At 45.1% G+C, this 11996-nt stretch overlaps 1 protein-coding gene across 6 annotated transcripts; it reads right to left on the reverse strand.

Moving 5' to 3' along the window:
- Positions 1 to 1640: 1640 nt before the first annotated feature.
- Positions 1641 to 9930, reverse strand: LOC120943467 (proteasome assembly chaperone 3-like). 6 transcript variants are annotated; one of them, XM_040356789.1, is made up of 3 exons: positions 9902 to 9930; positions 4106 to 4328; positions 1641 to 1918 (listed from the first exon to the last, which is right to left on the reverse strand). In XM_040356789.1, the coding sequence occupies exons 2-3, from the start codon at positions 4319 to 4321 to the stop codon at positions 1766 to 1768; spliced, it is 369 nt and encodes a 122-aa protein (XP_040212723.1). In that variant the 5' UTR covers positions 4322 to 4328; positions 9902 to 9930; the 3' UTR covers positions 1641 to 1765. The 6 variants fall into 6 exon arrangements, with proteins under 6 accessions (XP_040212723.1, XP_040212722.1, XP_040212721.1 ...); XM_040356788.1 differs by lacking the exon at positions 9902 to 9930 and adding an exon at positions 9497 to 9540; XM_040356787.1 differs by lacking the exon at positions 9902 to 9930 and adding an exon at positions 9449 to 9491.
- Between the last annotated feature and the right edge of the window lie 2066 nt (positions 9931 to 11996).

Raw genomic sequence — 11996 nt, forward strand, 5'->3', positions numbered from 1 at the left:
ATAATTTGATCGATCAAAAAAATGTTAATCGATCAAAAAAATTAAAGATTAATCGACAAATTAATAGTCAATTTCCACAGCCCTAATGTATATATAATTTTTTAAAAAAAATCTAAATCATACATACAAGTGCACTAATTGGAGGCTTGTTGTGTTTAATAAATGTTTAAAATTTAAGAAATGTTCTGCATCACTTATTTCTTAAGGCTGTTTTCACACTGGAGCAGGCAGGCGTTGACGGTAAAATGCAGTTAGTTTTAGCGCCACTTTACTGTCATTTTAGCGGTGCTATTCGGGCGCTAAAAAAAAATAAATTGGCATCATAAATCGGCCATTGCGATTTCTAAATATCGGCATCGGCCAGAGAAAAACCCATATCGGATCGACCTCTAGTCATGTTAGCTGTGCGGGGCAGAGAAAATGAAGAAAAAGATGGAATAATAGTCAGTATCAGTGTGCAAAAGTGTATTTGCATAAAAAATAAAAAAAATCTAGATAATGTTTGGTGTTCTGTGACAAAAATCACAGACTTTTTTTAATCTACAAGTTAATTAATTTCACTACTGTCAGAGTTCAAAAGAACTAGATTTGGTCCAGCCCTGAGTATCTGAGTTTGACCACCCTTTTTCCATGTTTGCAAACTTTACAAAGTGACTTGTTGGGTCCCTTTTCACTCTTATCAAAAAAAATGAGCAAAAAAACAATTCAGATTTGCAATTAAAGTGACGTTAAACTATGGCTTTAACAAAGTCTGTTCAAGTACCCTGTATGTGTTCTTAAAGCGGAGCTCCACCCTAAAGTGGAACTTCCGCTCATCGGAACCCTCCCCCCCTCCGGTGTCACATTTGACACCTTTCAGGGGGGAGGGGAGTGCAGCAGAGAGGACAGGACTTCTCCACCAGATCCTGCACTTCTCTGTCCAGCCCTCCTGGCAGCAGCACAAGGCAAAGGGATGCACTGATTTAAGGGATAGTGGGGTTGATATCTGACTTCTAATGGTGGGGGGCTCTTGATATTTGATGTAAGGGGGGTGGGGTGATGATACAACCGGCCCTTTGAGGGCAACCGTAATGCTTATGTGGCCCACAAGCAAATTGAGTTTGACACCTCTGCTGTAGTTAATAACTGCATAATCCAGCGGGGATACCAGTAAAGTCATCATAATGTGACTTTAATGAAATTCTACCAAGTTCTCTTTTCAGGTAGGCCTTTCTACAGCTCACTACTTTCCCACTCATACTTACCTTTGCCATGTTTACCCACCCCTATGTCCTTCTACTGCAGCCAATGCATAATACCCCCTGCATCTTGACACAGAGGAACATGTTGCCTCCTCGAATGGTGAACTTCTCAGGTCTGAACACTTACAAGAGACCCATACTCCATGCGTAATCTTTGCTCTTTTACTCTATAAGCCAATCAATTGATGTTTCTAGGCCATGCAGATCTTTCGCTTTCTCCTGGTATATTATATCATGAATTAAAACAAAAAAGCATACTTAATATTGTCCACCATTTGCCATGTACCCCATAACCTCCTATTTTAGGATTCCAGAAGTACAGATAGGGCATTTACACTGTTCAGGCTATAAACATAATTTTTGCTCATAAAACACAAAAAAATAAAATAAAAGCTCAAGTGGTAAAGCTTATGTATAAAATGTATTTAATACAAAATGAATGCAATATCCAATATGCACATTTCAAATGTATTCAGTAATCATTTACAGCAACATTATTCCAGATGAATGAGATACTTCGTCCATCACCAAACCCGACAGCTCTTTATGAGGGCTTTCAGTGCAGTAATACAGTCCGGACTTTTGTCCTTTAATGCAATTCCTAGAAGTACTGGCTTGTTCTTCGACTCTTCAGATACAAAGCTAACCAAATTCTTGCCACAGACGTGAACCAGAGGCTGGAGAAATAAGAAAGAAGAATAAGATATAAAAAAAAAAAAGTGGACTTTTATTTCCTTACTTGTACAAGGAAAATGTCAGGTGGAACATGAGCTTTATGCATCATGGACACATTCACACCTTCCATGTTATTTTCGTCCTAACTCAACATTTCTGTCTGTAAGCCTTTAAGGAGGCATGGGCTCCTTCCAGGCATACCTGTGCTTAGTCTATCCATGCTCCTACTATGGAGGCTCTAGAAATTTGGAATTAGGACCGCAGAATATATAGAGGTCCCTTGGTGTGGGCACTGTGGCTTATGCATATATTTGCAAATGTGTGCAAACAAAACCCTCTGTTTTTAATTAAAGTAAGCTGTTAGACAGGGCCAATTCAGTCGTTTTGCAGGCTGGTCGGTAAGTGTGCTGCAAAATGTTTTGTTTGTGATGTACGTTACCCTTCTATATGCACCTTGCTGCAAAGGCCAGTTATAGATTGGGTTAGCTGCTACTTTTTTGTAAAGTTGGACCTTTCACCCTTGAAGCATCTACCCAAAACTTAAGGGCTGATCTTTAAACTGAGGACCTTTGCTTGAAGAGTCCTAGTCCACATGCATACTATGCAGAAAGGCCTTTTCTTTTTGCAATGGTTTTGGCTTCACCTTCCCTTTTGTCGAAACTGATTTAATTTTTGGTGCGCTTCAAACTTTTGAACCTTTAAATAGATGTTCTTTTTGATTCATACTTGCCTACCTAGGTGGATGCTGCACCGGTCCTCCAGCGCCTCTACACTGAGAACCAAGCGATTGAACACCGCCAATCGCTTGGTTCTCACAGCTCCCCAAGGGCTCTCTGCTCTGACCCCCCCCCCCCTGCACGCTCACTGGAGCGATGAGAGGCTGACCTGGTTGCAGTCCAGGTATATGGGCGGATCCCGATTCTATGGTTGTGATGATGTCCGAGCCTGGACTGACAGTGTGACGTCAGCAGAGAGCGGACTTCAGCCCACCGTTGCTGAAAACGAGTCAAAAGGAGTACAAAACAAACTGCACTCCTGTGATCTACAGGAGAAGTACAGCCAAACGAGCTTTGGCTGTAGTCCTCCTTTCATTTTCTCTGGCTCCAGGCCCCAAATACATACTCAAGGGAGTTTTAACAGGGTTCGCAATAAGAGGCCACAGCTAGGAACTTTAGATCCATATTTAAGACAATTTAGACAATTGACCCAACAGCATGTTAAATGTTAGGACACAGGAGTACCCAGAGCAAACCCAAGCAAGCATTAGGATAACATACAAACTCAATGCAGAGCATGTCCTGGCAGGCCTGGATTTACTCCCTTTGTCGCCCAAGGCCGGGTCCTTCAATGCCGCCCCCCCCCCCCCCCCACACACACACACACACCACCACCATTCTCGTCCTTTATCGATGACTGCTACAATAGATCGATTAAAAACCTATTTCCACACACGAGAACACTGAAAATAACTGGCTTTAATTATACAGACTAAAACTACTCTTTAATGCAGAAAATGCCTATTAAAGATTATAGCAGTAAGAAACTCAAACATTTTTAGTTCTAACTTTTCTTTTGCTAAACTCATCGATAATATCTTCATAGGACAAAGTATTTTAAAGTTCTGACTCAATGGCAAGTAAAGCTAAACTGTTCAGTCTTTCTCGTACGATTCTCGTCGGGTTTTCGGGCATGCTTGTTCGATAAAAGACGTGTGACCGTACAGTAAAAACCTCTGTGCCCATGAATGCAGCCTCTGTGCCCATAAATGCAGCCTCACCATTTCCTGGATAACACGCAGCACTCCCCTCCCTCTGTCCTCCGGCGCTCGGATGTCACGGAGCTGGGTCTGTGTATGCAAGGTCCCACCCCCCTAGACCAGCTTGTGCGATAGGCGGAACACTCAATCTACTATCACACAAACTGGTCTAGGGGGCGGGACCTTGCACACACAGACCCATCTCCGTGACATCCGAATGCCGAAAGACAGAGGAAGGTGAGCGCTTCTGCCGGCGCTGCCCATGCACTCTCTGCCACCCTGAGGTCTGGCCTTGGTGGCCTTGTCAGGAATCCGGCCCTGTGTCCTGGTCAGGATTAGACCAGAAGACCCCAGTGGCGCAGGGCAGAAGTGCTAACCACTGAACCTATGCCTTGACCCTTCAGAAGAAAATAATATAGAATGTCATGCTTACCTCATCACATCCTAGAAGGACTTTGGTGCTAAGGGTGGGTTTTTCCAGGTCTCCTGCTACTGTGTTAGGAGTGACAGAGATCAATGTGCCAAACTTCCCGTACTGTGTCACCATAACCAGAATATGATCCGTGAAGGCAGAGCAGACCACCTGGGTAATACACCCATTAATCACCTCTTCAGCTTGCTTGGAGGTCACCACAGGCTGCCCTTCCATGTCCACTCTATTAATGACAACAAGTGAAAACAATATTAATTTCAGGTCATTGGAGTGTGCTGTACTAAATATGATGTGCATCATGCAAGCACACTGCACCTGTCACACATGGCAGCATTGACCCACATACTATTGTCTCAATAATGCCAGAAAATAAGAATCAAAATATAAAAGATTACTTCCCTGTAGGATAGTTGATGTAAAGCCACCCACCTGACAATGTCCATGGTAAAACCCATTTACTCGAATCACAGCTCTCTTCCCGCTTTATTTGTCATCATCCTGTGAGCTCAGACTGAACAATAAGATGGCAGCATCTGACATAGAAGGTGCCAAGGGCCAGGAAAATGGACAGCTTTGACACCACTGTGCCATGGTAATAAAAACATTACATGTATTAGTGTGATGCAATGCTATTCTTTCTCCAATGCACCTTTCATAGGATGCGAGTTGCAGCGCACTACAATGCCCAGTAATGCATACTAATGTACTACTACTAAAAGAAGTGGGAGGTGCTTGTACTAGGGGAAGGCATGGATTGGTGATCCTGCTTAGCAGAGACACAGGATCCATGTCTTCTGTCATGACAGAATGGCGATCTGCCTGTGTACTGAAGCATCAAGTCCGCTGTACCCGCCAATCACCTCCCGCTGTGTATAATCAGCGGCAGCACGCCCCAGATCCGGAAGTGCAGAATCACATACTAGGTATTGATACAGTATACGGTCGGCAAGCGGTTAATTTGCAGAATAAAAGTAATACACCTAAAATAAAAAAGCACTTATGCCACGCTAGCCGAAAACGCATATATCAGCTCACAAGCACTATTCGAGATATCCGCGGGATGTCGTCACTCTCCAGGCTCCACTCCCTATATGCGTTATGTCCCGGGGTGAGGACTGATGAAGTATGTATGAGCTATAAATCAAAAGAATTCTGTTTTGAGATTATTAACTGAACAAAACATCAATAATATAAATACTTGTGGTATATCTATTCCATATAGTTTTCTTCTCATATTCATCCGATATCAAGTGCAACTAATTATTTATATACAGTGGTACCTTGGATTACGAGCATAATTCTTTCCAGAAGAATGCATGTAATCCAAAGCTCTTGTATATCAAAGTGAGTTTCTCCATAGAAGTCAATGGAAACTCAGATAATTAGTTCCAGTGGCACTGCTAGTGTATGCAGTACCGCATGTGGCCAGAGGTGGGGGGAGAGCCGGGGAACAGAGTGCTTCCAAGTGTCTCCGAGCATCAACGGCGTTCCCGCACCTCTTGCCAAATACGGTACTGTACACCCCAGAGGACTTGAAACCTGCTCGTCTTGCAAGAAAACGATCACAAACTGAGTCAGGATTTTTTTTAAATGGAAGCTTGTATTGTGAAGCGCTTGTAAACCGCATTACTCGCAATCCGAGATACTACTGTACTGTATAAAATGCTAAATATATGTGCTCCAGTAGGCAAATAAAGTGCTGTGTAAATCAGTGCAATAAATTGTGCTTCAAAATAATACATCTCTCAGAACAGTCCAGGAATCCCCCTGAGGAAGTCAAGTGACCCTGTGACGTAACACGTAGGGTGGAAGGGTGAGAGGTCTGATGAGACGCTAACACACAGATTGGAGCAGCACGGAGTTGTTACACTGCCTTGGATTTAGATTATATGCTGTATATACCGTATTTATCGGGGTATTGCGCGCTCCAGCGTATAGCGCACACCCCTAATGTGGACCCGCATTCCTGTAAAAAAAACATTTTAGTACTTACAGTTTTGGTGTCTTGCGCGGCGTCCATCGGCGGCCTCGTCGGGTCCGGCGTCCGTCTGCGGCTTTGGTGGTGTCCTCCTCGTCGGGTCCATCTGCGGCGTCGGTGGTGTCCTCGTCGGGTCCGGCATCCGTCTGCGGCTTCGGTGGTGTCCTCCCGGCTTCTCCCGCGCCGTCTGCCCGTCGCTCAGTTTGAACGCCTCCGCCGACGTATACCGAGTGCAGTACCCTCGGCTACATTCGGCCAGGCTCGGCTTCGGTCGTGCTCACGCTCTGTGACGTTTATGCGTGAGCACGAGCGAAGCCGAGCCTGGTCGAATGTAGCCGAGTGTACTCCACTCAGTATATGTCGGCGCAGTCAATCAAACTGAGCCACGGGTATCGGCGTATATCGCGCACCAACGATTTTCCCCTTATTTGAAGGGGAAAAAGGTGCGCGGTATACGTCGATAAATACGGTAGTTGGTGCACTGGGCATATACATAATCTTTAATAAAGTGCGTGGTTTTAAAATTATAAGTACTATTTGGAGCTCCTTTTCATACATATTACAGAGCAACTGCTGGCATTGGGAAGATACAGTGGCAGAGCTGGAATGAGGAGAAAGTGGCTGATATACCATTCTTGAGAGACTAAAGAGTCGTCTTTGACCAAACTTAAGCCCAGGCTAATATATGTGCGATGCGGGAACCAGCGCAATGCCAGCCCCGGTTCCCACAACGCATCTCTCCCGCTGGCAGTTCACACTGCGGGTGTCAATACATTGTTAATGACACTCCCAGATTGGTTCACAGATCACAGTGCGAACTGTGAACTCGCACATGAATCAGATCGCATGGGTGACAATACCCATGCGATCCGATTCTAGTGTGGGGGAAAAGTCCCTGCACTATTATCGTGCGAATCCAATGCGAGTTTAGCTATACAACTGTATGGCTGAACTCGCACTGCACAGACATCGCATGCGATCGGTACAAAGCACTTTTGAAGATAAGGAATTTTAAAGACAGCACAGAGACACTTATAGCTGGACTCAGATAACTCTGAATCTACGCCGTCCTAAATTTAAGCGTATTCTGGAAACCAGATACGCTTAAATTAGGCTAAGATACGAGCGGCGTAAGTCTCCTACGCCGTCGTATTTTAGGGTGCAATATTTACGCTGGCCGCTAGGTGGCGCTTCCATTGAGTTCGGCGTAGAATATGCAAATGACTAGATACGCCGATTCAAAAACGTACGTGCGCCCGACGCATTTTTTTTACGTTGTTTACGTACGGCTTTTTCCGGCGTAAAGTTAGGCGAATAAATAGCTGGCCTAGTCAATGTTAAGTATGGCCGTCCTTCCCGCGTCGAAATTTGAAATTTTTACGTTGTTTGCGTAAGTCGTCCGTGAATGGGGCTGGACATAATTTACGTTCACGTCGAAACCAATACGTCGTTGCGGCGTACTTTGGAGCAATGCACACTGGGATATGTACACGGACGGCGCATGCGCCGTTCATAAAAAACGTCAATCACGTCGGGTCACCAATCATTTACATAAAACACGCCCCCTCATCCTCATTTGAGGCGCGCTTACGCCGGCCCCATTTACGGTACGCCGCCGTAACTTAGGAGGCAAGTGCTTTGTGAATACAGCACTTGCCTCTCTGACTTACGGCGGCGTAGCGTAAATACGCCGCCTGAAAGATGCGCCGCCCTACCTGAATCTAGCTATTAAAGCGGAGTTCCACCCAAAAATTGAACTTTTGCCCCCCCCGGTGTCACATTAGGCACCTTTCAAGGGGGAGCAGATACCTGTGTAATCCAGGTATTTGCTCCCACTTCCGGGCATAGGTCGCCTCAGCAACCTACGCCCCGTCCGGGGGCCCACTTCTTCCCCCTGGTCATTGTCGGTAAAGCTTAGATGCGGCTAGCGGGACTTTTTTTACCATCCTGCTAGCGCACCACTCCCGTGTGAAAGCCCCTCAGGCAAATGCCAATTCCCATGATTTTTCCCGGGACCACGTAAAAATGGAACAAGGGTCAAATTCATGTGAATGTCCTGAAAAAATCAGGACTGTTGGCACGTATGCCTCCAGAGGCAATGGCGTTTTGTCATGGCGCATTTAGGACTTGAGCGTTAATTCATTTCGATTGTCACAATAATCTATTTTGATCGATGAAATGAACACCCAAGCACTTGACGCACCTAAACGAGTTCCACGCATTAAGACTTTTTTCTGCCAAAACGAAAAGCATCTAGGAGAGAAAAAACAAAACATCCAATGGGCATGAGGCCTACAGAGACCAGGGCACCCCTGGGGCCCTCAGAGGAATGGAGAGATCTATAGGTGAATGGTGCTGGTCCTGCTATACTTCTATATACAAATGGGTAGATTCACGTACGGGCGCGCAATGTTACGGCGGCGCAGCGTATCGTATTTACGCTAAGCCGCTGTAACTTACAGGAGCAAGTGCTGTATTCACAAAGCACTTGCTCCGTAAGTCGTGGTGGCGTAGCGTAAAAGGGGCTGGCGTAAGCGCGCGTAATTCAAATGTGGAAGGGGGGGCGTGTTTTATTTAAATTTAGGATGACCTGACGTGATTGACGTTTTGTACGGACGGCGCATCCCAGTGTGCATTGCTTCCAAGTACGGCGTAACGACGTATTGGTTTCACCATGAATGTAAATTACGTCCAGCCCTATTCGCAAACGACTTACGCAAACGACATAAAAAATTCAAATTTCGAAGCGGGAATGACGTCCATACTTAACATTGGTTGCGCCTCCTAATAACAGGAGCAACGTAACGCCGAACAAGCCTTAACGCAAACGACGTAAAAAACGAACGCCGGGCGCACGTACGTTTGTGAATCGGCGTAAGTAGCTAATTTGCATACTCTACGCTGAAAACGACGGGAGCGCCACCTAGTGGCCAGCATGAGAATGCACCCTAAGATACGACGGCGTAAGAGACTTATGCCAGTCGTATCTTAGGCTAATGTCGGCGTATCTAGCTTTCTGAATACAGAAAGTAGATACGCCGGCGTAGCTTTGAATTTACGCGGCGTATCTATGGATACGCCGGCGTAAATCGTTCGTGAATCTACCCCAGAGTATAGAGACATGGCACAAAGACCTCACTAATAGAACATCTTGGCATGTCTGGGGAGTGATCTATGAGAAGTGATCAGCACACTGATTGGGGTACACCACACCTCCTCACTGTGGGGAACAGGTCCTCTTTACAGAACTACAACTCCCAGCAAAGCTCCACAACTGGAAGAATTCCTCAGTTAAAACGATCTGTAAAGCCTTCCTGGTGTAAACAGCCATGTGCTCTGATCCGGGGCCTACACTAGCTGTATACCTGACCATGTGTAAACCCTCAGCATCACCTCCTTTGCGATTATCTCACCTCAGTCACAGCTTCGCCGCCAACACAGAAGGAACTCAATTTAGAGAAAGAAAACTACAGCTCCCGACATGCTCTACACTGACAACACTCCAACTTTATTAGTAGTAGCAAACATCATACAGAACAGCACGGACGAGGAAAATAAACGTACTCGCGCCCCCTGCTGGTACAAACTTTTAGTTAGTGAGGAAAATTCTCAGTTTATGGAGCAGTTTCTCAACTTTATTAAATAAATGAAGTAATAATCAAAAGTGAAATAAATAATAAATAATATAAGTACAATATAGTCCATATGTAATATGGCAGTAAAAACTGCTAAAAAGGGAAGAACTGAATGTCCACAAATCCCAGAGAGGGATAAACAATTGCACCAAAAACGTCTGTCTGGTCTCCCAGAACTCTTACCTCACGAATGAATAAAGACAGGAGTAAGGATAATAATCTTAGATGTCTTCACCGATAGGGGGTAGTTTTATTGCATTTTTATTAATTATTATTTTTTTTACTACTAATGGCGGCGATCAGCGATTTTTTTTCGTGACTGCGACATTATGGCGGACACTTCGGACAATTTTGACACATTTTTGGGACCATTGTCATTTTCACAGCAAAAAATGCATTTAAATTGCATTGTTTATTGTGGAAATGACAGTTGCAGTTTGGGAGTTAACCACAGGGGGCGCTGAAGGAGTTATGTTTCACCTAGTGTGTGTTTACAACTGTAGGGGGATGTGGCTGTAGGTCTGACTTCATCGATTATGTATCCCTATAAAAGGGATGATCGATGACGGAGCCACAGTGAAGAACGGGGAAGCCGTGTTTACATACGACTCTCCCCGTTCTTCAGCTCCGGGGAGCGATCGCGAGGGGGCGGCTAGAAACGAATAGCCGCCCCCTCATCCCGGATCGCTCCCGCACGATTAACGACCGCCGCATGTACCGGGGGGGGGGGTCCCGATCCCCCCCGACCCACGTCTAGGCAGGGACGTACAGGCACGTCCTTCTGCCTGTCCGTGCCATTCTGCCGACGTATATTTACATGCGGCGGTCGTTAAGTGGTTAAAGCAAAGGGGAACGTTTATTGCGGTGTGTATGCTCTTACATAAAGAAGATAAAACGAGCGCAAGTAAAAATGAACAGTGGCGTCCTCTGTGCCGTCTCACGTCACTCCAGGTGTACGTCTGCCCACAGCCAATCCCTACGCGTTACGACATGGTCATGTGTCTTCATCTGTTTATCCCTCTCTGGGATTTGTGGACATTCAGTTCTTCCCTTTTTAGCAGTTTTAACTGCCATATTACATATGGACTATATTGTACTTGTATAATTTATTATTTATTTCACTTTTGATTATTACTTCACCATCTATGCACTTTTGGTCGCATTATTAGTGTGTTTTATAGATTATGCGCAAGAATTCACTTTAATTTACTTATTGCTGTGTATTGTAAACGCTGCTAGTTGTTGCTGCATTTTCATCACTGTTCATTTTGGAAGACTTTTATTCACTGTTAAGTAGCGCAAAAGACATTAATTATCATTTTCTCAACTTTATTGGTGCATAAAGTTACTGTATATCAGGGCTCAAAATTTCAAGTCCTGGGCTACTAGCCAGGCCTCATGGGTTACTCGCCACCAGTTGGTCCCACCCAGCTCGCCCCTAATCCCGCTCTCATAAAATTGCACTCAAATGTATTATGCAGTATTAAGTTATTAAAATAAATATTAACAACAACTGTATCCATGCCCACCAATGCAGGCTTGTGCCCACCAATGCAGCCTTGTGCCTTGTGCCTAGTGCCCATCAATGCAATAACTGTAAAAGAAAAAATCAAGTCCACAACGAAATATGCGCAGCCAGTGTACGCTGTCACTGAGACTAAGAAAATCATACTGTTCTGTAACTTTATGTACAAAGTTAAGGCATCCCCCAAGCATTATTTCATCCTTTTAAGACAATCTGTTGAAAATAAATGGCCAATCAGAGCACTTATTGTTCTCCTTATGGGGAGTACCTATTTGTCTTCTTGGAACTGCACTCCTGCACATTCTTGTGATTGCACTGACTGGACAGGGCAGATCACAGGTAAAAGGTGAGAAATTATGAAAGTTCTGTCTCTGAGTGGTCTCTGAGTGTTTCCGAGTGTTCCCGACACCCACCACCTCTGGCCAAGTGCAGGACTGCATACACTAGCAGTGACACTGGAACAAATTATCTGAGTTCCCAGTGATTCCTATGGGGAAAGTCTCTTTGATCAGGGCTGGTACAAGGATTTTTTACACCCCCGGCGAAACCTTATTTTGCCGCCCCAATGGCTCCACCCTTGACTCCACCCCCTTTGCTCTGCCCATGGGACAGGAGGCGGAGCTACACAGGAAGCATCGGCTCTATTTCCTCTAGCTCTGGCTCCAATGCTGCTCTGTGCCTCTAATTACACTACCAGTCGGACGGAGCAGCTGCCTAAGACTGAGTTAGTTACATGCAGCAGCCTGCAGAGTA

The sequence above is a fragment of the Rana temporaria genome, chromosome 6 (assembly GCF_905171775.1).
Source record: "Rana temporaria chromosome 6, aRanTem1.1, whole genome shotgun sequence".
Taxonomy (NCBI): Eukaryota; Metazoa; Chordata; class Amphibia; order Anura; family Ranidae; genus Rana; species Rana temporaria.